At 39.1% G+C, this 26,281-nt stretch overlaps 1 protein-coding gene across 29 annotated transcripts in view; it reads left to right on the top strand.

The window, feature by feature from the left end:
• cast (calpastatin) overlaps window positions 1-26,281 on the top strand; it is a 59,702-nt gene that overhangs the window by 19,300 nt on the left and 14,121 nt on the right. For 4 of the 29 annotated variants that reach the window (XM_041783824.1, XM_041783821.1, XM_041783813.1 and 1 more), the window contains exons 2-23: window positions 3,415-3,465; window positions 12,605-12,673; window positions 15,139-15,279; window positions 15,597-15,707; window positions 16,505-16,618; window positions 18,575-18,619; window positions 18,700-18,801; window positions 18,914-18,994; window positions 20,454-20,492; window positions 21,264-21,350; window positions 21,523-21,594; window positions 21,742-21,837; window positions 21,957-22,061; window positions 22,160-22,276; window positions 22,372-22,464; window positions 22,561-22,656; window positions 24,820-24,906; window positions 24,996-25,100; window positions 25,217-25,333; window positions 25,469-25,546; window positions 25,721-25,834; window positions 26,012-26,095. In XM_041783824.1, coding sequence (XP_041639758.1) covers window positions 3,415-3,465; window positions 12,605-12,673; window positions 15,139-15,279; window positions 15,597-15,707; window positions 16,505-16,618; window positions 18,575-18,619; window positions 18,700-18,801; window positions 18,914-18,994; window positions 20,454-20,492; window positions 21,264-21,350; window positions 21,523-21,594; window positions 21,742-21,837; window positions 21,957-22,061; window positions 22,160-22,276; window positions 22,372-22,464; window positions 22,561-22,656; window positions 24,820-24,906; window positions 24,996-25,100; window positions 25,217-25,333; window positions 25,469-25,546; window positions 25,721-25,834; window positions 26,012-26,095 — 2,004 coding nt within the window. Of the gene's footprint in view, window positions 1-1,366; window positions 1,536-3,414; window positions 3,466-12,604; window positions 12,674-15,138; window positions 15,280-15,596; window positions 15,708-16,504; window positions 16,619-18,574; window positions 18,620-18,699; window positions 18,802-18,913; window positions 18,995-20,453; window positions 20,493-21,263; window positions 21,351-21,522; window positions 21,595-21,741; window positions 21,838-21,956; window positions 22,062-22,159; window positions 22,277-22,371; window positions 22,465-22,560; window positions 22,657-24,819; window positions 24,907-24,995; window positions 25,101-25,216; window positions 25,334-25,468; window positions 25,547-25,720; window positions 25,835-26,011; window positions 26,096-26,281 lie in introns of those variants that run through there. The other 25 variants (XM_041783815.1, XM_041783812.1, XM_041783819.1 and 22 more) reach the window with 18 other exon arrangements.

Here is a 26,281-nt window from a genome sequence, read left to right as displayed (position 1 = left end):
GAGACAATTTTGATTATTAATGCAGATAGCTTATGATCTGCATGTAAGTAATAATTCTTGGTTACAAATAAAGCATTTAGAGGGCACCCCTGAGAATGCCAGTAGGCACTCAAGGACGCCACGGCACCCCTGTTGAGAAAGGCTGATCTAAGAAAATGAAAATAACTATACAGAATCTATGAGTATTCTCAAGTATTGTTTGTTTTGCTTCAAAAATGAAGCATTCACATTTAGGTCAGTCCATTTCATAACCAGGTATAAAATTCTCATGGGGCTTAGAAACTTCAAATGTGTAGATGGTCTCAAGCTTTTTTTTAGTCCCGTGTTTCTTTGTATTTGTCCATTTTTAAAGTTCAGAGACAAAACAAAGTGCTGCATAAACAGCAGTCGCCAGCCTGTTTGTCCATTCACTTAAAACAACACACAGAGACACAATGAGTCTCCACATGTCCAGACGCACACTCACACAGTCCTCCATTGATTTCATTCAAGTGCTATGACTAATTTTAGACACAGGGAGGTGCTCTCCTCTGCTGTGCTCTCAAAGTCCTCCACCTCCAACATGTTTGACAAGTTATGTGATGTCTGCTGCTTTATCTGAGATGTGTTTTAAAATCTCTTTGGATGGTATTAAACTAAAAACTAATGAACGCTGTGACTGCTAGGTTCGTGAGCTCAGAGGGGGTGAATTACACCACCATGTTTTTGCTGATTCTTACACAACTTTCTGGATGGAGTCCAGCTGCTGTGTTTCCTGTCTGCTCCTTTGTTCAGAGTCTACTTAAAAGGAGAAAACATGTCTGAACTTGTGTTTCTGATCAGATTCAGTCTCCTTCCTCCAGCTGTTTCTTTCCTAAATTCACAGTTTTTCTTCTCCTCTGCCCTGACTGTCTTTGGGTGCGGTTTGTACTCCATGTGATGTGATCCCTCCTCCCTCACTTCTTTTCTTTAACCACACACAGACTCTCTGACTGTGTTGCTTGAGCAGCTCTGCAGCCTGGATTCCTGAGCAGTGAGTCTATCAGACACGCCCTGACTGTGCCAAACAACACTTCTGCTTCAAATCCAGCCCTGCTCCATCCTTCAGCTCTGCCTCCACTCTAAAAGCCTTCCTGCAGTGATGTTGATGAAGGCCATCATGTCTGTTATCAAACTGCAACATCCCTCTTCTCAAAGCCTGCCCTGACCCAATCTAAAGTTTGCCCTGAGCTGACTTTATTTATTTTTTTCCTGGCAGGGATCGAGCAGTGGGCGCGGCTTAGACTGTCCAATCTGACTTAGCCGGCTTTGCTGCCTTGTGGTTGAGGAGGTGGAGCTCTGAGTAGCACAGGCTTGTCGTGCTGCCTTAAAAATAGGCGGAGCACCAAGCTTGGGTGTGTGTGTTTACATGTGTGTTTCTGCCTGTGTGTTTTTAACATACAGTGTGGATTAAAGTGCTTTAACAGCGGGAATCTAAGGTGAAGCTGCCTCAGGAGAGCATTTTTGTGGAAAACAGCTGAATATATAGAGGATACTCACTCTCTATAACACCTATGGTATGTATCTGGGTAGAATTTCCCCTTTGTGTTCACTCTTTAGTAACTTTACGTGGGTATAGAAAGGCTTCCTGTTTGAGTGACACCTGTTGAACCACTCTGATGGCTTCTTGCGATGTCACCTAGCAGCACCTCTGCATGTTGAGTTTGTTTGGTAAAACAGCAGACTGTCGTGAAAAGTTAACTTCCTTTTGCTGCGCAGAGTTTGAGGAACGTTGGCAGAAGATTAAAGATTGCTATCATCGTATTTTTGAACCATTAAGCCTTTTGTAGGCAAGGTAGCAACACAAAGGGATCAAAATACTCAGTAAACAACCAACTGTGCATGAAGACTAAGGGATACAGCTCTGATGTTCTATTAATATGCCACCAGAGGCTTACATTGACTCACAAAATGGCTTTAAACAACATTTTTTACCATTAAAAGACATGCCAATGTGAATGCTGCAATCAAATACTGAACTAGATCAATGCCTCTGCTTGATTTCTCACATTTTCTGCAATAAAGTGTATTTTTGCATAGAAAACCATCAGAGAAAACAAATCAAACCTGAGCGGAATTGATCTGATCATATGACCAAGTGAAGTGCTCTTAAAGGGCCTTGTTTGTTTGCTCCTCCTGGTTTACTTTGCTTTGCATTTTAGTGTCCCACAAGAGAATAAAAAGCCTTTTTACAGTAGTGGTTTTCCCTTGGTTTACCCAGCTGTCTCTGTGCTATCCAAGTCTCCCCTACAGCAACACTCATCCTCATGCAGCTCTGCACTGTAACTTCTGACACAAATTAGCTTCCTTGCTACTGTCACACTTCTCCTCCACATTCTTGCTTTGTAACCCTGACTGTCACCTTTGTCATTTCCTCTACTCATCTGTGAAGCGATCCACAGTATCACAACTTAACTATCTGGATATTGCGAGTTCTATTTTGAAGTTAGCAGCAGCTTGCTAGGAGCAGTTTCCAGCCATATTCAGAGGTGCGTGTCTGTGGTTTGCCAGGCGTGGCCCAGCATTAGTCATCAGTTTTCATTACAGACGCAAGCTACACAGCTTCAAATGCTGATATTGTCCGGTAAGGCCATGATGTACCACATTGTTACTTTATTTCTGGGTGGCACCATGAGCTCAGCGCCATGCAGAAAAGCTGGTCTGATTTTTAATGTGAACATGCATTTTCCTAAACAGGCCAACGATGGATTCAGACCTCGAGCACAAAAAGTGTCTCCCAAGATGAGGTACCAGATTGAAATGAGCAATGGTGTCATCTGTCAGCAAGCTGGTGTTGTCCATGCTCTGAAATCTTGTGTCTATTTTGACCTCTCTCACTCATGTTTCACCTGGCTGTGTGCCCTGGCTCTCCCAGAATGACCATGACACTGCTGGCAGCGTCCATTCAGTCAGTGTTGTCCTCATGTACACACTAGCCTTAATATGGCAATCCAGTGTGCATACAGCTGTGTGTGTTTGGGTGTAATTTACAGCAGGAAATACGTCAAACTGTGGTTTTCTTGCCAGTAGGATCTTGCCACATTGTCATACAGATTTTCACACATGCCTGTTTGGTCTATTGTATTTTTATTAACAAAGATTGAAGCTGTTTGGACAACAGATTGATTACCACTGTCATGAAAACTATGTTGGGTTGAAACTTGGTCAGAAAGTGTAAAGTTTTAAAGAAGTCACCTACGTCATCGTGGGTCTGCACCCTGTTGTATTATGATGTGTTGTGTTGTCAAGAATATATGTTGTGCTTTATGTGCATATGTTTTTAGCACCTATATTCAATATAAACAGTGTTTGTGTTTCAATATACAGTATGACTGCATTGTTCCAGTCTTTCTGAACTACTGTTTAACAACCTCCATATCATTCCTTGTGAAACAGATACATGGCAACTATCGGCGTCTTCCCTTACCCCGACAAAATTTCTATAAGGTACAGCTGTATGACATTTCAAGCATTTACAGACTTTGTTGTTTGCACTGTATGGGGTAGATAAAATAACAGGAACATTTTAGTATGAGGCTGCAAATCACAGTTTAAATGTGAATGAAGATATCAGTTGTCACAGTCGACAATGAGATGCCTAGCTTTTGCTGCAGGGCCTATGATAGAATATTAAGGTGTTCCTGTTAATTTGTCACTTATCATTGTTGGCCACATGAGAAAAATCCTGTATGAATCCTGTCTTGCATCCTATAACCCTATAACCAAACCAAATTCTTCAGCTAATAAGTGCAAACCTGTGTTCTCCTATGTGGTTTGAGTTTTTGTAAAACCCATATAAAACTAGAAAAGCACTCAGAGAGCGCAGACCCCCGGCATTAGCCCTATCTCCCAATAGTGAAGACTCCTTTAAAAACATTACTGGATCCAGACAGCAATCCGGATCACTCCCAAAATCTAATTCACTGATTACTCCCTCCACCCCGGTTGGGTGGAGACACAGCAAGGCAAAGCATTGGCTTCGCTATGTCTGGAAGTCATGGCAGAGGGTGAATATTCATCTATTCCTCCCAGCATTGTGAGTATTCTTGCTACAATTCGCTGTCTTTCTCTCTGTTATGCTCTGACTCGTCTCCTCGACCTCGAACTCCAAAACTTTGAATAAGTTACTCATGTCCTTCATCTCCTGGTATAAAGTGGTAACAGCCCAGACCTCTGCCATTAGCCCTATCTCCCAATAGTGAAGAATCCTTTAAAAACATTACTGGATCCAGATGGTGATCCGGATCACTTCCAAAATCGAATCAGTTCTTCCTTATGCCATTTCTGACATTTCCTAAAGATTTCATGAAAATCTGTCCATAACTTTTTGAGTTATGTTGCTAACAAACAAACTAACTAACTAACTAACAAACCCACCCAATCACATAACCTCCTTGGCGGAGGTAATTAGGGATTTAAAAAATCCATGTTAAAAAAACTCACACTCAGAATAATCAGAATAATAATCAGAAATACTAACTAACACAACAGCTTGGAGCTATGTCATTTCTATTTAGTCCTAGCCCACTTGTATATAGCTAGTATATACGTGAATTCAAATGGCTAGGACACTAGCTTTTCTAGTAAACAATAGTTAAGGCTCTATGCTTACAAAATCATAACCTTGCTTTGATTAGCATTTACCAACTAACAAATAAGCTAGCATTCTAATTTACAGTGTTTCTCAAATTACAAATACTCTTTTAGTATACCGTAATACAATACACTTAAATGTAGTGCAGAGCCCTTGATTACAGTGGGCTAGTATCAACTCAATTTACATACTGCAGTTTTACTTTAGAATGGATGAAGGTTTAACTGCCTCTGTTTTATTCTTTTGCTTCTTTTATAACAAGTTATAAGTAGAAGTTCAGCATTTATAATCAAAATTGGCTATTTTCATTCACTTTAGTATTCAAGTAACTTGTATATTAGGTTAACATTATTCTCATAAAGAAAATTAACTTAATTTGCCTTGAAGGCCTTTTTCTTGATTAAAATCTGCTGGTGTTGCTAGTAGCATGTTAGCTAGTTAGCAGATGCTAACGCTAGCTAGCGGGCTAGCATGCTAACAGTATATACACGCTATGCTACTACGTGTAAGCGTAAGCAGCTAGCTTCCCAGTTAAACTCAATAAGTATTCCGGCTTTTCAAATATAAAACTTGGGGCATTTACAAACAAAATGATAACCTTTATTTCACAAGAATTGTATGATAACCTTTCATTACCATTATCATCAACATGTTGTATTATTATCATTTAAACCCAGTCTATATAATTATATTGCTGCATTGACACTAGCCAAACAAGCTATCACTCGTTAACATGTAAGCTTTTCATACACCAAAACTTTGGGCCTATATAAAGAAGGTCATAACATTAATTTTAAGTAGACTACAGCCACATTAATCGAGTATGTGGCTAGCTTAAAACCTGGGCTCACAAATTTAGTAATAAAATTGTATGTTTTGATATGGATTCAGGTCGGTTAGAATCAGCACTAGCTTTGGAATTTAAAGATATAAATATCTTTACATCACACTTCACTTCACTTACAATTCACTTACACATCTCATGTTAGCTTGAAATGGTAAACTAATGAAAACATGCTCGTGGGGCAAGTTTCAGGTTCTAGCTTTTCTAGAAAAAACAAATCTCATCAAAAATGTTACAGAGAAGAAGCTAACCTGCAGGCAGTGTGCCAGACTTTGCCTTTTGAAGCTAGCTTGTTTTGCATGAATGTGTGTTAGTGCCACCATCCATGATTTTATCCTACCTGGAGTCACCTGGACTGGAACACTGTGGATGACAGCATGCTCACAGTTTCTGTTGCACTTGCTAAAAGCAGCCTGAGTTTGTTTTAAGTGTGTCTGTGGATGCAGAGTGTGTTTCCATGAGGCATGAGGAATGTAGGAATGCAGCCAGAAGTGACAGCAGACTGAGAGCTTGCAGGGTGTTTGGGTGGGTTTCAGGTGAGCAATGAGTTCACTCTGGTTATGTAAAAATACTCTTGTTTAGCTTGATGATATATAAATGAAGCTCAAGGTTGAGTTAGAAAACAACAATAACACAAACTTGCTTTCAGGCCTATAAAGCCTTCGCATGTATGAGCGAGATTTTTGTGGATTTTGATATTTTTTGTGATCTGATTTAGTCATCTTTCAAACAAGCTAATTGGCTCTCCTCCTTTCACCCATACAGTTTCTTCTAATTAGGCATTTAGAAATTAAGTAACTTGGTTTTTTGTTTTAAAGGTATCTGGGAGGTTCACTGGGTGCTGCATAACCTGCCTGTGTTGCTATTTTGATGGTTTTGGTGTCAGACTGAGCCTTAAGGAGAGGTTGTTTTGTTATCACAATGCTTTAAAGCAGTGATGTCGGAGTGATTGCCTGTAGGCCAGGTCAGGCCTGCTAGTGCCAGGTGTCTGGCCCTTGTCATAATATTACACAGAATTAAATGAGTAAAATAATGCAATCATGACAATTTTGCCCAATCTATTTTTGACCACCTTCGAAATGTGTGCCTTCTTTATAATATTGCTTTGATTCATTTTAGTGTTCCTTTATAAAGGATTTGAGAATTTTGAATAACTATACTACCTCTACTTAATATAACTACAAAATTATGGTTATCAAAGCAGCAATACTCATCTAGAAGTCAGCTTTGTACTGCTTCATGACTTCTCAAACTCTCTTGTACTTTTCAATAATATTTTGTCTCACTGCTTTCAAATTTCTTTGACTTGTCTCTTGGCTGTGACAAAAGCTGCAGACTGAGAACCAGGCACTCTATCGCCTCAGTGTCCTCAGTTGTTGTTGTTGTCTTGGACATCAGCAGTTTCACACTGCCTTGCTGAGATGGTTAACACCTATGTTGAAGAGCTACAAGCAAATTTCATACTGGAATGGGAAACAAAGTGCCTCGCACCAAAACCAGGAAAAGTCAAGCTGAGTTATACCTGTACCAAATGTGGAAATGCACCACAACTGGCCCTATGGTAAAATGATTTGGGCACTATATTTTGAAGTATAGCTCACAATCAGTAATGGTAACTCATTTTCATTTATATACATGATTATAACCATAATATAAGCATAATCAGAATTGTGAAAGGATTTCAAGGTTAAAACAACAGTGTCATATTTAGATCAGCAATGCTGTATCTGCTGGTCTTACACTCCCATGATTTTGGTCTTACACTGTGATTGTGGACTGCTCTCATATGACTTTCAGGCCAATGAGTCATCAAATCCTACGGGCAGCTTTCTTTGAGTTCAGCTGGTCTGGGGGATTCCAGATTTAGTTCAGACTTTGTTGCCAAGAGCTCTTGATTTTTTATGTGCTCTGTAAGTGAAAGTTTAGAGTCGAGTTATTATTTATCTTCCCCCAAAATGCTGTTTTTGTATTTGTGAGATATTTTACATCATATAGACAAAAAATCCAACACTAAAACAAAATACTTCTTACTGATATATACATATTTTTTTATACCTGTTTAGATAATATATACAACTTTAAAAGTACAATATGCAGAATTTTTACACTGAAATGTCCACATTAATTAACAAAATTCTACTCATTTGTATATTAGTTCTAACATTACCTCAAATATTTTCAGATATTTTCAAAGCCTGAAATAAATATTATTTTCTTTAGCTGTAACGGGACGTTTCTTGTTACGGCTCCCACCATGATAAAGCTGCCGTGACAGAGGTTGCATCAGTGGAAATGCTGGATGATACATGAAAACTGCTACATAAGGAAGAGTGAATTGTTACTGCTGTATCTCAGTTATGTTTTGTGCTGCTTACTCACGATGGACCATGATTATTCTCCATCATTGGCTGTGCATTATGTCACCCAAGCTCCCGCCAATAACTTATAACTCCCAACCCAATGACGCCTGTAACCCTGTCCCACCATGGCATAACAAGTTATTTTGAACTGAGAAGGATTTTCAACAAAAGCTGCATTCATGTACCATTATTTTTATTTCCTGCATGAATATCAGCATAATAAAGGAGAAAAGCTAACATAAAAGTTAACACTATGAGCAAATCAGGAGGGCCAGCTTTTACAACTTTTCTCCCTCATTACGTGAAATGCATCCATGAAACAAAAATGGTGGTTCAGTGAATGCACAGTTTCTGGAGGCAGAGGCCAGAGCTGAGCAGTGTGTCTCTACTTCTCATCATTTATTATTGTTTTGATTGAGAGACCCAGGTAGTGAAATTTACATGCTGCATTTAAAGGCCAATGATTTTTTAATTATAAATGTAAGCTCATTTTAGGCAGGTCTTTTTTGGTAATGAAATAACAGAAAGTAATTTCTGGCATTTTTTTAAAGGAACAGTGACAGTTTTTGTCCTTTTGCACAGAGTTTTATGAGAGGATGGTTTTATGCAACACACTCAGCAGCAGGTTATCTTAGCCTAGCATAAAGGCTGAAGAAAAGGGAAAACTGGGGTTATACTTAAAGGTCATATAGTTGTCTGTGAGCATAATACAGTTAAGAAATTAATTATGGACCTAATTATAGGCCTAGCTCTTTGTTTCCCACTTTTCACATTGTTGCTGTTCATAGTTCCAAACTTGCTGAACTTTTCTTGTAGAGCTTAGTCAAACTTCATGTAATTTTGTTGTGGTATTTCATCAGATATTAGCTTTGACTGATCAGCAGTCCTCCAACACAGTACTGGAAGGTGAACAGAAAAGTATAAGTTTCTAAAGCTCCTCACTATTCCTTGAAGAAACCACACAAGCTTTTTTGTTGCAGATCATGTTTACAGTATAATAATTAAAAGACATATTAAGTTGTGGTCGTTTTTATAGAGAGTTTAAAACTTCTTGATTTTCAACCTTAGTCTCATGATTTCACAAAAAAAAAAAAAAAAAAAAACAGACTAGTTGATTCTGCACTGTTAAATATGACTCATCATAAAGAACGACCCATCATCTGTGTCCTTTTCTTTGTCAGTAAAGCCTTTTTTTTGGTAACTCAGCAACAATCAATATTTATTGTGGTAAGAGAAGCAACATGACTTTCCCTGTGGACCGCTTGTGACGTCACTTCCTCCCCACAGAGCTACTTCCTCCTTACTCTCTTTCAGAAATGGGTTGTGCTTACTGTGCCAACTGTCAGTTAATTCACAGTTGAATTAAATGAGGTAAAATAATTGGAGAAAAGTAGAATAAAGAAACTAACCAAAGAAAAGTATGGCGTTTGTTCGCCTTTGCTAATGTGTTACTGTTTCTTTTATTTCAATTAAATATTGATAGTTTCAAAATGCTAGTCATATCTAAGGTATGTGCTCCCATTTTAATGTGTACAAATAATAGATCAGGTTATTTTTTTTAACAAAAGAAAAATTAATCCACTAATTTGTTTTTTCATTGTATGGAGCACATCTTTTTGGCTAGGATAATCCAACCACCTAGCAGATCTGGCATATCAAGAAAATGATTAAACCACATATTAGTTACATAGGTGTGACTCAGGCTGGTCACACAAGGGCTGTCTCTAAGATCACGCAACACAAATGTATGGGGGAAAAATCAAATTATTATATGTGTTTAAAATGCTTGGAACCATCAGGTAATGGAAATTTGGAGCATAATTCTTAGTTTAGTGTTTATATTGTTTCCTAGTTAAGTGGAGCAAAGGCAGAGAGATCCCCTAATGTGATTCACATGTTGAACTCAGGGCTGATTTGTGACCTTATTTGTGTTGAATGTAACACCAGTGAGTGAAGCAATCTAACAGCACAGGGCTGCAATCATTTCTAAATGTGGTGTAACTTATGATGTGCTCTGACTCTCTGAGTTGATCCTTCCTCCTTTCCTCTCTGCGTTTTCATTCACTGCTTTCAGTCATTCACAGATCAGGCTGTTGAATGATGACAACTGTAATTGATTTATGGTCCCTGCACACTTAAATAACCTTTAGGATTCATGTATTTATGGGTTTAGTTTCGATTCATTCCAAGTATTGTAGTGCCTCTATTTTTTTATCAGTGACCTGTGCATCTACTGGCTGGTTGTCCAAAAGGCTGAACAATTCATTGAAATTTAGATTTAATGGCAATATGTTCTACTGCAGTTTTCAAATTGCACAAGGTGCTGTATTTCTTTCTTTCTCTCTTTTAATATACCAGTTAAAAACACTTTTTTGCAGCAGAGATGTTAAGCTCTACACATCATGCAAACAGCAAAAAATAGATTATTGAAATCTTAGGGTTAAACATTTAGAGTTTATTTTAACTCCCAAAGTGTATTTTTAACTCCATTCTGAAAGAAATGCTCTTTAGTGTTGGAGGCATTTGACATTGTTGATCCCCCAGTGTTAGTTCTTTTGGTAATATTTCTTGAGAATTGTTGTCATTTTTGATGTGAGACACATTTGCACCATGAGCGAAGTTATCCACTGAGTTAGAGTTCCCACCTGTGACTTTAGGTGATCCTAAAGGGTGCTTTAGTGTTAAATTGTACTCCGTATGAGTTTAATTAAAAGTGCCAGTTTTTCTGTGTTGGCAGGCTGTGAAACTGAATTGCTTTTAGGGATAAATGCAGTTGCCTGAGTCTGAATCAGATATCCATCCTGGTTTTACTCCAACCTGCCTGCCTAGTATTTATGTAAAACATCATGCACAGCTGGCTTTACAGGTTAACTCACTCAGAGGCTTAAAGTTGCCCAAGGTAAAGATAATATGGTAGACAACAGAACAACTTCAGAAATGGTTTTAAACAGCACACGAGCAGACTGTATTTAAAACATCTGTACCTTTTGTCCACTCTGTGAATTAAACCTTCCAGCAGCCTGTGTGCTGAAATCTGAATTTTGTCAAATCTCAGTGTGCTTATTAGGAGAAAATAATCAGAGTAATGTTAACCAACTGGCTTGGTAAGATGTGACTGTATCATGATACAAAGAAACACAATGGATCGGATGTAAAAATACCTGCAGATGTTCTGACCTGGTTTTGTAGGGTGGAGTGTCTGTGCTTTTTACTTTCACACAACCTGCAAGAACTTGGCCGGGCCCTGCAGCTCCACCCAGAGAACGCTAAACATGATGTTTGCACGGCTACCTTCAAAAAGGAGTTTATTTAGCACTGCTCAGACTTGTTGGATAACCTGGTTTGATCTGATCCATTTAGAAAAAGTTCATTTTAAGAGACTGAGCAAAAGCAAACAAAAGCTGTTTTTAATCAGGCTCTGTGTCATGATAAAAAATACAAAGTACACTCAGAAGTAAACCAGTAAGAATTGAAATAAAACTGCCCAGACTTGGTCAGGCTGCTGTATTTTTTTCCAGTACAGTTTTTATTTATTTATTTCTAGCTTTAAAGCTATCTCTGTGCCAGACAGATTAATGCACTCCAATCTTTTATATTTTACTTTGTATCAGTTTGTATATCATATTTTGATTTTTTTGGGGTCTTTATTAGAGAGAGAGGACAGTGGATAGAGTTGGAAACAGGGAGGAGAGCGGGGAGAGACATGCAGGAGATGGTGCCACGGGCCGGATTCGAACCCGGGTCACCTGTGTACATGGTGCGCACCTTAGCCACTCAACTACTGGCGTGCCCCATCATATCTTAATTTTAAGGCATTTTAGGAGGGAGACTATGGGAGACAAGCTGGTCCTAATGCCCAGCTTTTAGGACTGGTGGACTGTGTTGTATTGACTGTAATTTTGGTTGCACAAGTAGAGGCCGGTGGTGGCTTTAACTGTGACTCGTTTAAAGAACCACAAATGACCTTTTTTTAATTGTGGGAAAGTTAAAAGACAGACTAAAAAGTGCTGAAGCTTGTTATATTTCTCAGTTATTGTTCTTAAATTTTGTCTTTACATAAGACAATACATGAACACAAGTGCACTCTACATATGGATTAATGTGATAAACATTTTTTCCAGTTTGCTGCGTTTATGCAGAAGTATAATCTCATCAAGAGGATATATAGACCAGGATTATCTCACCTCAGACAGTGTTAGGAAGTACAGTGCAGCTCTGAAAACACAGCCATGTGTATGTATTTGTAAGTGTGAGAGCATGGATACACTGGAGTCAAAGGTCGGCGGTGTTGGGACTCTAACAGACTGATGTGAATTATCTTGGAGTCCATTTACACTGTATGACATCATCTTAACAGTAAATTACCAGATTATGTTCATTGTAGGTTGCTGAGGCGACCACAGAAAACAATAATACTCGGTCTCTTTGCTCTCTGCTGTCTAACAAGTCACACCCTTGAGCCTGGAATGTAGCGCTTCAATCAAACACCTCTGACTGTACTTTGACTGATGTGTTTGTCTGCTTTTCAGTTTTATACAACTGATCAGAACAAAGGTGTTCTACGTCTTTATCCATGACTGTTTTTAGTCTTTTTCCTCTTACTACTGTCAGAAATTTGGTGATGAGTGTTTCAGCATATTTCTATTCCCTCGAGCTAAGAGCTGTGTGAAATCTGTCTAAAAATATCCGCTTTAAAGCTGTTCCTCTGTGTGAATCCTGAAACAATGGCAGTTTCTTGTTTTATTTTTCACTCATAACTTCTCCCTCTCTCTCTCTGTTTCTCTCTAGTCTCAGCCCAGTGAGGCCACGCCCAAACCGGCAGCTCAGGTCTCCACGGGGAAGCCGGCACAGTTTGAGGTATCAAACATTCCTCTTTTATGTCCTCTAACCTCGCCTCTCCCTGCCTCTCTCTAAAGAAAGAACAACTCCCCATGTTCACCCAGTGGATTGTTTTCATTTTGACCTCTGACCTATCTGGACTATGTGTAGAATTTTTTGTCCTGTTCCAGGACGGCGAAGCCTTAATTCTAATGAAAGTGTAGGAATAAATAAGTTTAGGAGTAGTAGTAACCTAGAAAACAAGTCTCATTTCCTCCCATTCAAGGGCATGAGAGTTAACACCCAGTTTCTCACCATTAGGAAGCACTTTAATCCTTTAATGGTGCTCCAAAACAATGGACCAAACTGATTGTGCATGTATGTTAAGTTAGATGTGATGCTGATTGGAGTAAAATACAATTTTGTATTAGCACTTTGAATGTTTGTTTAAAAAAATAACTTAAGGAAGTGAGTTAAACGTATCAGGAACTGAGATGGAAACCAGTTATATTTTTATGGCTGAATGTCTGCTTTGCATGATTTAAGGCTCTTTATTCTCCACAATAAAAGCACTTAAAGTTTAATGATTCTCTCCAGAAACTCTTTAAGATAAGTCTTCAGTGTTACTTTTAAAATCAAGACAGTCTTTACAGTAAAACAATCAACAGCATAGGTCTGAGGAGTTTAAACTTCTCCTTTAACAACCAGGCTTTGGCATCATCTATTTTGGTGCCTGGCTTGTAGGGGAAGGCTTTGTCAGGAGATTTGAACTAGGTGGCACAATATTTGAAATAGTGATGAATTATAATGTAATGTGAGGGAATAACATGTTTTAATATGACCTATGAATAGACCAAGCTTGTGTTACAGAGACATTAATCTTCAGCTATAAGTGACTCTTGTTAGCAGCTGACCCTGTTGCCCCTTTAATACCTCTTTGTTGACATCGCTATAGTGGGCTGCAGCTGCTCGTTTTTCAGCGGCGCTCTACTAAGACTATACAGACTGTGAATTATATTAACAGACATTTGAAGAACTTTTTTGTCTTTTTTCTTAAAGTCATGTGATTCAAGCTGCTCTTCTGTAAAATTTTGGACTTGCAAGAGACATATCAGTCAGTTCAGGGCTGCTGTGGTGGCTTTACTAGCATTACTAGTTTAACTGCATTTCTCAGTTGACTGGTCAAGCAGTAGCTGTTTTTCAACTCAAAGATAGAGAAAAATACAGTCTTAAAATAATGAAAAAATTGACATTGCTGCAGTAGAATATAAAAGACATTTTTGTATCACGATATATGTACTATGTTTTCAATACTGTGATAATAATATCAAGTTTGGTTAACTATTAGCGTATTAAAGAATCCATTCTAGCTTTAGCTACAGTCATTTGTAACTTTTTCTCCCAAACAGTCTTGCTACAGACCATTCATCTGAGACGCCGTAGGCCTATATCTTAGAACACAAGAAATACACTTTAAAAATTTAGAAATAAAATCAGATAAAACTTCCGTTGGAGTCAAAGCTAGGCTCACAAAAGCAGCTTACGTAAGCGATGTATCTGCGTTATCTGCTTAGCCAAGTTAGCTCTTGCTAAAGCTTGCTAAAGCTCACTTCGCTAAACTAATTTTGCTGTTGATAACATAGCTATGTAGCTTGGTAGCTAATGTAGCTAAAGCTAAATTCACAAAGCAGCTTTGTAAGTTGCTAGGGATGTTATCTATGTAGCTATGTTAGCTTTCGCTATGTTTGCCAAAGCTCATGTTGCTAAAGCTAACTTAGCTACAGGCATAGCTTGTTTATATTTGTGAAGTTTAAAAGTTTATTGCAATAAAGTCAGACTTTTCAAGTTGCATTTATGGGGATTTTTTGAGCTCATAAGTGGATAAGGATAAAACATGTGATGTATTGTACTGCCCTACAGTACAGCTATGATTTAAACATAAAAACAGCCTCATTAAGTTTCTTTATTGTTGCTCTAGCTTTGCTTTCAGTCTATACTGCATTTATAACTGTTAGCTTAGCTCAAAAACTTTGCTATTAGGCAACCAAAACTGTTTATTTCACTTAGCTTCTGGTCGCTAATGTTGCAAATAGAAAGCTGGGTTTTGATTGGTTTAAAAAGCCTAGTGAACTTTTCTCAAAGTTATTAATACTTGTGCACATTTGATGAGACCATCAGACCTAATATCATAAATAAAGTGTGTGGAAGACTACATACGTTGATGCTCTAAACCCTGAGAGTCCTTGATTTGTGTTATGTGTTTCCAGTGATGTAAGCAATGCCATCTTCTCAGTTAAAGGTTTTTATAGTTAAATCTTTCAGTGATAAACATAAGCCCAAGTCAAAATGATGACTGTGATGTCAACAGGGTTATTTCACCTGCCCTTTGTTATTTTCAGTTTTCTTAAGAAACAGGAAATAGTTTTGTATTTCCTACAACTAAAGGTAATATGATCATCCAGGAGATACAATATAGTCAACATGTCACACCTGGTGCATTGCAGAAGGCTTCATCAGGATCTGCCATGGCTACAAGGCCTGGGTCGCAGGCAGCATCAGGCAGACCTGCAGGAAGTGGCATCACAGCAGGAGGAAGTGCCTCCATTGGGACAGCAGGAAAAGAGGCACCTAAAGCCAGAACTGAGGTAGACGGAGCCTGGGTGATTTTATAAAAGTGGAGGGGCTTCTGGCTGTGATGGGACATAAAACATTGCTTCTTCTTCTCTTCTTCTTCACTGGTTTTATTGTTTATCTTGCACCACCTCTTTGTGTGTGTCACTGTGGCTCAGCCACTTTAACATCTCGACCTTTCCCTCATTTGAAGCTGACACTTGTTTCCATCACAGTTATAAACTCTGGTATAGTCACGCTTTTGGGTTGAATGCTCACAGCGGGTGTTGGAGCTGACTTCATGATTAACACTCTCATGACTTCCTTTAAACACGTGCTCCTTGGTTTATAGACTAACACTACGCCAGCAGGTGCTACTGTTATAAACATGTCGTCCATTGAGGATACTATTGTGGACATGACATCAGCTGGGGTGAGGGGCGGTCCTTCAGAGATGTCACAGGTAATGGTGTCATGATGGTGTTATTACAATACTGCTGACCACTTCACACACATTTGGATTTGTTTTCGACAAATTGCAGAGCTTGCACATGCTTGAGTATTTCAGTTTCAGTGAGCCTTTGTGGCAGTGAGGTTGTAATGTGTTGTGACCAGAGTCACCTGATGAGAAAATGTTTCATGTGAAATGAACCATGAGGTTTTTTAGGAAACTCCAATATTCAGAAATCGTGCATCAGCTGCTTTTAGCTTTTTTTAAGATGATACTAAATTCACATGATATTCCCCACAACATTAATGTCTGCTTATTGCATTGTATTGTTTCAGAAATTAGTTTTTGTTTTATTGACGTCCTTAAGATTTTCTAATGGCCTTGCTGGAGAACATAATGCTTAGCAGCTGACTCTTATATTGAGGTCTACAAATACAACAAAAGGTTAAACTGCTCATGGCGCTTTAATACAAATGTAAAATTTCCTAAGCTGCCTGAGAGGCAGAAAATATTTCTTAAAGCTTGGAGAAGGTCAGTAGTACTGTAAAATGTACAAAGTTTGTTTTTGAATTGGCTAAGAAGCACAAGCATTCAACTAAAGACACTGATCAGTGGACAGGTAGTCTCAGGAGACAAGAATGATTGATCATTTTTTGCAGATTTGACCAGAGATCACTTTAGAATTTCTCATTTTTACTAACACTTGTAAAATTAAAGCCACACCTACTATGTAAAGTTTAGTAGTTATAAAATGCTGCAAATCTTTGATCCATGTGTTCATAAGTAATCCTTTGAAAATATATCTGTAGGCTGCACCTCTGTCCCAAGTTAAAACCACAACTTCAGTGTCCTCCGCTGCTGCTGCTGGAGCAGCTGCCGGCTCTGCATCTACTGCTGTGACCAAAGCCAAAGACACGGCCAAGGTAGCCTTTTCATAGGTTATTTTTCAAGGGCTTTCTTTGGTCATTGCTCTCTTTCCTCCCTCCTAGACAATCTCCTCTGTTTTGCAGATTTTATGCAGGTTTTTGTTTCTTTCTTTGTCTAAGGACAATTTGTTTTGGAAGTTTCTTTAGGAATAACTCAGTGCTTTGGTCTTGTCGTTGCTGCTTTGGATCTGACCTGTTGGGAAGTATAAAGGACTTTTCCTCTTCACTGAAGCCTTTTGCGTGCCTACTCTTGGACTTATAATAGCAAACAGTGCACACCTGTAACTTCGAACTCATCTGAAGTCAGAGTCAACCAGTGGAAACAAAAGGGACAGAGTCTCTAGAGGTTGTTGGTAGGGTTGTTTCAATTCGGATACCAGTATCGGGATTTGGGAATATGTCCGATACTGCTTAAAATGCTGGTATTGGTATCAGCAAGTGCAGGGGTTTATGCACCGATCCAATACTGTTTGGTTTAGCTTTATATTTTGGTTTGTTCAGCCATGCTAACTGTTAGCGCTATAAACCGGAAATCAATTCTTCTTCGCTGCCGGAAAGCGTGTCATGCACCCACTGCAGCAACAAAGAATGGTGGCTGTGTGACAGTCTTCCTCTGAATGTGATCATTAAAATGCATTCCAGACCAACGCTGACAAGATGTGACACAGTTTATAAAAAGTTATAACTTTTGAACCATAAATCCTTGCCTCTAACTTGTTTTTCCTCTTGAAGCTTGCCATTGTGTTTGCCTTTGAATCCCTTGCGGTAGCATTTTCACCGAGCCTGGAGCTCGTGTGACTTTTGGGGACTTTAATTATTAGATCCACACCAGTAAGCGCGACAATGAACTTATTTTTTTGTCTATTTTAATTGAATTACGATCATTTATTACCACTAGCTCAAATTCTAAGGCGAATCATAACCACCGTATTGTGTACTCTTTGTGAGGGTCTGTCAGCCAGTTGCAGGCTGTTCTATAATCACGTCATGCTGCCCAGATAGAGCATAATATAGAGTTAGAGAGAGCCTGTGATGCAGCCCCTTTATTACTGTTATTCTAATATTTAGAAGTAAAAATTGATAATCAACAGCAAACTTTAGGGTAACAGAGATGCTGTACATTATGATTCTATTTGTTGAGTCAAATATAGGTCCAAAATAATTTGCTACTCTGCACAGTTAGTCCAGAAAGTTCACACTGGTATCAGATGAGTACTCAGTATTGGCCAATACCCAGCACCATGGTATTGGAATTGTATCTGGAAGGAAAAAAATGGTAATGGAACATCCCTAGTTATTGGTTTGTTTACTGGTGCTTGTTTCATTGCTCACTATCTTCTGACACTTTTGACCACATGACTGCCATCAAGGCGGTTGGCTTTTAGTTTCTACATTTGGTCCCACTGTGGTCTTTTATGCCATTCATTGGGTCTGAACTTTATTTTTGTGCATGTACTGCACCCGTAACTCATACCTGACAAACTTTGGCTATAATAGATTTAAAGCAATCACATTTTAGAGTGCAAGTGTCAACACAACTCTCACAGCTGATTTTTACCAAAAGTTGATCCTGCTAAAATGCCCAAGCCTGCAGCAAGAGGAGCCATGACTGCAGGTGGAAATGTTTCTATGCAGGGAAAGAAGGAAGATGCTAAACTGGCACAAACTCAGGCAGACAACTTAAAACATGCATAGATGGAGGCTGTCATGTTTGTATTTGCTTGTCTGCAACATTTGGATGGATAAGCATTTGGTATTTTTATGGTGTTCTGGCTGAATACATCAGCAGAGTCCTGACAGGGCTCTTCACATTTTAATTATTTTGGGAGTTATTCCATCATGATGAAAACACCTGTTTAACTTAGTGTGTTGGTCAGTTTACACTGAGTCACAATCAAGCTTGTGATGTCCATGTGCTCTATGTTTTAGATTGATTTTGTGTCTGTATTGCAGGTGCAGGTGGAGGGTCTACCAAAGGTAGCTGCAGGAGCCAAAGAGGTAAATGCATGTTGCAGTATGGATTAGCTTTAGTTAGCACGTTGCTTGCTCTTCTGTGTTGATTACGGTTGCATGTGCAGGCATCTGCAGTGGATCCATTTGATGCACTCGCCAGCAGTCTACCATCAGCTGATCCTGTCGTCCCCGAGAAGCCAGTTTACACAGGGCCAGAGGTCAAAGAGGTAAAGCATAGCCACAGGGATAACATTTGTGTGTAAACTAAGCTAGTGATGATTGCTTCAAGCTGCAGCATGGAGCAGCTTTGAGTAACTGTTAGTTTTGCATGTGCCGCAGCATGAAGTCACCTCAGAGAAGAGTGAGAAGTGTGGAGAAAGAGAAGACACGCTGCCTCCAGGGTACAGACTTGAAGATATGGTCAGTTCTACTCACATGCACTTCCTCATCAGCTTTTCTGATTCACAGAGCAGCTTTGCTTTCCTGGTGCTTGTTGGTGTCACACTGACTTGTCTCAAAATGAACACTTTGTTTTTACTAATACTCATTTCAGTGGTGTAGCCTGACGTTTTTGACCAGGAACTGTGGTAGTGACTTATTCAAGGGTAGCCTGGAGTACGTGCACTCGGATACAAAAACATAGGGCTGACACCCCCCAATCAGTTATTTAATTAGTTGGTTGATGAGCTTTCATCTGACCAAAATCTCATTGATCGCAAAATCATATAGAGAGACAGCAGCAGAGGGAAGGCAGTCACACAGAATGGTATTTTCTGATTGTTTCACAGTGATTACGCTCTAAGGAACTTACACAACACAACACATCCACAACTTGACCTGTATGTATATGCAGGTTTTGTTTCTGTTGAAGAGGCGCTGCAAGTGTCACTGCTCTCAAACAGCCATACCCCTCGTAATTGTTTTTTTCACCCACTGGTAAATGCATTTTAATTAGTCCCTTTTATCAAGTCCTTGTATCATCTCAATAAAACCCAACGTTAATGTAACAGACACAGAGCAGAGAGGAGAGACAGTGATGTGTCATGGCCCTTCAAAATATTTCTTTACATCCTGATCTGCTGACTTATGTTTCATTAAACCTGGTAAATACATGTTGCATGCTGTCTAGATAGTTTTGATGCTGGTAAAGTTACACTACTGAGACTAAAAAAATGGGTCTTATTAACTATAATCAGTACAAAATGAGACAAAAGCAGTCATTTGATCTTGATTTGTACATGTCAATAGTTACAGCTAAAGCTAACAAAGCTATGCTAGCTACATAATTAGCACTACTACAAGCCAATGTAGCTACGTCAGCTTTAGCAATGCAAGCTTTTTCTAACCTATCTAAAGATAACGTAGCTATGTAGTTTACATTTCTATTTACCTTACATAGCTGCTTTGTAAGCTCAGCTCTAGCTATGTTAGCTATGTAGCTCCATTATCAATAGCCAAGTTAGTCTTTTGCTTTGGCAAATGTAGCTAAAACGTACTTTGCTACATAGATGAATGAATTAAATGAAATGACCCAGTCTGACCCAGTTTTAAGGAATCACTAATAACTTTTTCAAAAACATCAGTTGTGATGATCTGGTTTGCGTTTGTCAGTCATAAAGAGGCATCAGATTTTAAGTTTGTTTCATAACTAGATTAAAACTCACATGAGTTTAAGGTTGTTATAAACATATTAGATGGATAATTCACAACTTGAACATATTTATGAAAACAGGGAATGACTTGTAATTTGGGTGAATTGAGCCTTTAAGATGCAATTTGTTGACTTCCTGAATAAATTCATGTTGATTTTTTTCCTCCAGTCTACAAACAAATTAAATCTTAATTTAATCTGTTTGTTTTTTCCCCTAATACTTCTCAGCCTCCAGCTCCTGCAGATTGGAAACCCAAGGATGTTCCAGTAAGTAAAATCACTATGCGTATTTTCATACTAAGGTCAAAAACTACTAAAATATCTCTGTAAGCATTTTCTATGCATAAGCACAGATTACACACCCATTCAGGAAGTAGTGTTTCCACTGTATGATGTGGTGGTTCCTCTAGAGTGGGGAATGTTGCATTACACTGGTGGGTGTTGTCACAGCAAACAGCCCAGCGTCCACCTTCCTTTTCTTTTTGCGCTAGTCAGTTCTTGTCGGACCAAACCCAAACGCTCACGTAAGTTTGTACATGCGTCCACACAGACAAACAGAAGCATTTGTTACACTCTTTGATATCCACCCATATGAAGGTTGCTGTTTACTCAACCTCAACACACCCACATCTGCATCATAGTCGACTCCCACTTTGTCATCTTGTCTTGCAAGAAGCTCTTGTTCTGTGTCTCTCGATCACTTTCAACCCTGACAGTTTGCCTCTGGTGTGAGTTTTACCATCATTTTGCATTTTCTTAGAGTTTTATATGAGGAAATGTGTATTTTTATGAGTTTATTTGTATTTTTTTGTCTTCATGGTATGTTGAAGGGAGTGTCGGTGCTTTTCCTCCACTGTTGGTTCATGAAGTCTGGTTTGCATTATTTTGCCATTTTGTTTCCTTTTGTCTTGGGAGGACATGCCCTCTAGTGGAGGATCATGTTTCTGCAAATGAGCATTAGTAAGAGATGATATTTTAGGTGTCATTGTGCCTTGATGTTGTGCTGGTGATGACGAACTGCTCTGTTTCTCCTTCCAGAAACCTCTGAGCACAGACGAAGCCCTGGACTCTCTTTCTGAGGGTTTTATGTCCTCGTCTGGTCCAGCTGCACCCAAGAAGCAAGAGGTCAGAGTCTTTGAGCGTGTAGCACTCAGCTGCGAGTCCATCCTCTCTGCCTCTGTTTGCCCTCATTCTGTTAAAGACAGAGTAGATCAACCATTTAGTCTTGTATGAAGTTGAATATGAAATAATTTATATGAAATGTCTCATTTTTGTGTTTTCTTTGTGGATTATGAAGAAAAAAGTCCCAGTTGAAACCGTCACTGCTGCCTCTGCTGGCCCAGCTAACTTTGCACCTGCTCCCATTAAGGTAAAGTAAAAACTTTATTTAATTCTTTAATAACAATGATGTCCACCTGAAGGAGGTTAAATTGTCTTCTCTGGTGTCAGATTTGTCTCCTCTTTTTGTCGGTTGGATTTTTACTGTGAGAAACACTGTCTCTGTCTCTGTTTATAGAACACAGCTTCCACTGCGATGCCTCGTCCTGCTGAAAAAAAAGCCAAAATGGAAACACCACAGCCAACATCCTGTGGACTTGACACCAAGCCTGATGTGAGATTCACTAGTCCCACTCTTTCTTCTTTGTATTTACAACACAATTACCAGAAAGACAAACATGGTATAACACTACACGATTACTAGACCAATACCCTTTCCTCTCTTCTTCTCAGACTGCCCAGATGAATCTGGATGCACTCAATGCTCTCAGAAAAATACTGCCAACCGATGCACCCAAACCAGCACTCCCAGAAGTCAAACCAGAGGACATGGCCCTGGTGAGAGCAAAATTAGTCCTACTGTTTTTTTCGGTGTAGAGCTTTTAATCTCCTTCACCCCTGGAAAAATTACTAACAAACAATCGCTCCTCCTATAGGAGGACAAACGCAAGAAGGAAAAGGGTGAATTAGTTGGAGAGAGGGAGGATACGATTCCTCCGGAGTACAGGTTCAATAAGGAGGAGCTTGAAAAACTGCCTGCTCCCAAACCTGAGGTGAAATTAAATCTGGCTTTTAAAAATAGTGTTTAAATGTGATCTTAACCCTAACTGCATGATATTGTTGTTGACCTCCCTGTCTTCCTCTGTAGCCCACCATGGGTACTGGTGAAGCTCTGGATATTTTGTCTGGAGACTTTCTGGACTCCTCAGCAGCTTCTGCAGTCAAGGCTCCTCCGGCCCAGGTACGTCATCAGACTGTAAGAGAGAGAATAGTAAATAGAAGTAGAGATGTCTTTTAGTGTCATCTTTTAAACTTTTGTCTTTGTTGGTGGTTGCAGAAAGCCCCCGCTGTGGCTGCTGACAAAAAAGCCAAGATGGGGCAAGTGAAAGATGATTTCTCTCTGGAGGAAGGACTTTCTGCTTCTACTGCAAAGGTACAGTTTATCTAACATGAAGTAAAAATACAAGAACAAATTATGTTAACAAATGAGATTTTGTTTTTTATCACAAAGTTTCTGATGATAAAATAGGTCACATCACATCTTCAAAATATGTCGAATAAATTTGCACTTTAAACTAACTCCATCTTTAGATTAAGACTGTCCTTCCACAGAAACCACGATACTAAGGCTTGTCTGAGCATAGCTGCTTCTATGATAGCTCATGTAGTTACAGTACAGACGTGAACCACTTTAACTCAGCAATGTGACTATTGGTGCTATAGTGCCTGTAAAAAGTATTTACTCCTTTGGATATTTTACCCTTTGATTGATTTTATAAATCTATTATGGTCAATATGATTTGGCTTTTTTTTTTACAAAAACAAAATACAAAAAAACTATAATGGCAAAGTGAAACAGATTTCTACAAAAATTAAATGAAAATATGTATTGAAAAATACGTGACTGCATAAATGTTCACCCCTTCATGTGAGTCTGTGTGGATAAGTCTTAGTCAGGCTTTCACATCTGGATACTGCAATTTTATTCCATTCTTCTTTGCAAAACTGCTCAACTGGGATTGGGTGTGACGGCCCTTTTCAAGTCCAGCCACAAATTCTTTATTGGACTGAGGATGGAACATTCACCTTGTTGTCTTTAAACAATTTCTGTGCAGCTTTCGCTGTATACTTGCTGGAAAATAAATATTCTCCCAAGCCATAGTTCTCTTGCAGACTGAATAGGATTGTCCCCCAGGATTTTCCTATATTTTTACCCATTTATTTTTACCTCGCCCTTTACAAGCCTTCCAGGGCTGGCTGCTGAGAAGTATCCCAACAGCATGATGCTGCCACCACCGTGTTTCACAGTGTGGATGGTGTGTTTGTGTTGATGTGAAGTGTTTGGTGTCTTGTCTAATGGCCAAAAAGCACCATTTTGGTCCCATCAGACCAAATAACTTTCTTACACTTGACCATGGAGTCTCCCACATGTGTTTTGGTGAATTCTAGTCAAGATTTATAATGAGTTTTCAACAGTGGCTTTCTCTTTTCCTCTCTCCCATAAAGCTTTGACTGGTGAAGAACCTGACCACCAGCTGTTGTATGCAGCGTCTCTCCCATCTCAGCTGCTAAATATTGTACTTCCTTCAGAGTAGTCATAGGTGTTTATGTGACCTCTCTCACTGGTCTTCTTCTTGCACGCTCACTCAGTCTGTGAGGACGGCTTGATCTAGGCAGATTTATACTTGTGTCATATTCCTTCAGATTTTTGATGATGGATTTAACCGAACTCTGGGGGACGTTCAGTGCCCTTGAAGTCTTTTTTTTCATTCCTTGACTTGAACTTTTCAATAATGTTTGCTCTGAGTTGCTTGGAGTGTTCTTTTGTCTTATGGTGTAATGGTAGCAAGGAATACTGACTAACTAGTGACCGGACCTTCCAGACACAGGTGTCTTTATATTTCAATCACTGCACTCACATGATCCCCATTTCACTAACTCTTGAATCCAGTCTCTCCATAACCTCATATGATCGCATTTATACCTACACACCTTCCCCAACTCTTACTCCTCCTTGCTTTAACACTATGGTTAGTGAAGCATTCAACCTACTGCCCCTTGTTTCTGGAACTCTGCCTCAGAACCATCCTTTACACTGACTTTTTCCATACCTTTAAATCCCTCTTGAAAACCAAACCTTTTAGAATTACCTAGTCATGGTAATATTCCCTTTTTCTGCCTTTTACTGCACTACATATTGTTGCCTTTATTTGTATATAGCTTGGCTTTACTGTTATTGAGTTGATTTTATCATTGCTGTGGTTGTATGGTGACCTTGAGTGTCCTGAAAATGAAATATATAATTATTATTGTTATTACTAAACCAGTCCCACCAAGTTTATTTGCAGTATTATTTAACTGTAAGTTTATAAGTGTAACCGCAGTGGAAAGCACTGAAAATAAGGCGGTCTAGATACGTTTTAACATTTAAATCTCCTACAACCAACCTCAGGTCTGTAAACTGATACAGTTTTGAAGTAAACATTGAATCATAGATGATGGCTCCGGGTTCCACCATGACAATAATAATTCCAATTTGAGCTATTAGCGATTAGATGAAGTGCAGATCCTGATCAGAGACCTCTGTTTTGTGCAGAAAGTTGAGTCCTCTGCCTTACCACCCATGGAACAGAAAGCAACAGCAAAGAAAACTGCTGCTGGAAAGGGTGCCAAGACTGATCAGGTGGAGATTTTGTTTCTTCTGCTTTTATTTACCTGTCTTATGTTTGCCCAGCAAGACATCTTTTTTCAATTCTCCTGTCCTCCTCGCAGGGTGCCTCGATGAATCTGGATGCCCTCGGTGCTCTCGGAGACACGCTACCAGTTGACGAACCAAAACCAGAAGAACCTGAAGTCAGACCGGAGGACATTGTCTCAGTAAGAGCACAAACGCTTACGGCCTTTTCCACTGCTGATATTGCAGAAACCCTCATGTTGTTGGCATATCATTGGCATGGCATTTTTGCTTATTTCCTGCTTTTGTTCTTCAACAGGAGGACAAACACAAGAAGGAGAAGGGTGTATTTGTTGGAGAGAGGGAGGACACACTTCCTCCAGAGTACAGGTTTAACAAAGAGGAGCTTGAAAAACTGCCTGCACCAAAACCTGAGGTGAGATGGAGAAAAAGAACTTAGATGTTCTATTCTCCTTTTTTTAATTTTAGTTTTTACTAATGGTAAAATGTTACAGATGAAAGACACAGCATGATATTGGCAGGTCATTCCCTCTCATTTCTCCTCCTGCAGCCCACCATGGATACAAGTGAGGCTCTGGATATTTTGAGCGGCTCTTTTGAGACCCCTGCAGTAGCCCCTGCTGTTCAGGTTCACTGTCTTACTAATCATTATGTCTCAAATCTTGGTTGAAAAATGTCACTTTTCACAGTTAGTTGGAATTTTTGATACACATAAAACACTTGGCACTGAAACTCTGTGGGTATCTACAGAAAAGTAATTCCCTTTATGACCAGGCTGAAAGCTGATGTCTCTCTTTAACAGAGTAAAGTAGAGGATGTGTCAGCACTGGATGTACTCTCTGGAGACCTTGTTGCTCCAACTAAAGCATCAGGAGTCCAGGCACCCATCCCTCCTTCTGCTAAGAAGACACCTGAGGTAAAATTTATTCCATGTGAATGTCTCTCTGGTTTGATTTATAATAAATATTTCATTCATAGTGAGCTTTTCTGTGTTGGACTAATGGGTATAAAATTAGATTGTACTTTGTCCTTGCTTTTGCTACTGTCTAAAGTTTTTTTGTATTTCCAACTTTTTGTCTCTGTGACTCTGCAGAAAAGATTCCCTCCTCTGGTGAAAGCTAACACAATTGATATCCCTCCTGGACAATATCAACAAACAAAAAGCAAGACTGATAAGGTAAACAAAACGACTGCTTCAGAACTTTTTACATTTTTGAGATTTTTTTTTAGTTTCTGTGAAAAGAAAATTATGAGAAACTACTAGAGCATGTTTGACCTTTGCTGCCTTTTATATTTGTTTTTCATATGACTTCTTTTGAGTCAACCATAGGAGCACAGCCGAAACTCTTACAACAGCCTTTCC

This window comes from Cheilinus undulatus, linkage group 3, assembly GCF_018320785.1.
Source record: "Cheilinus undulatus linkage group 3, ASM1832078v1, whole genome shotgun sequence".
NCBI lineage: Eukaryota > Metazoa > Chordata > Actinopteri > Labriformes > Labridae > Cheilinus > Cheilinus undulatus.
The sequence above is the reverse complement of the archived record's forward strand: the minus strand, read 5'-3'. Positions and strand labels throughout refer to the sequence as shown.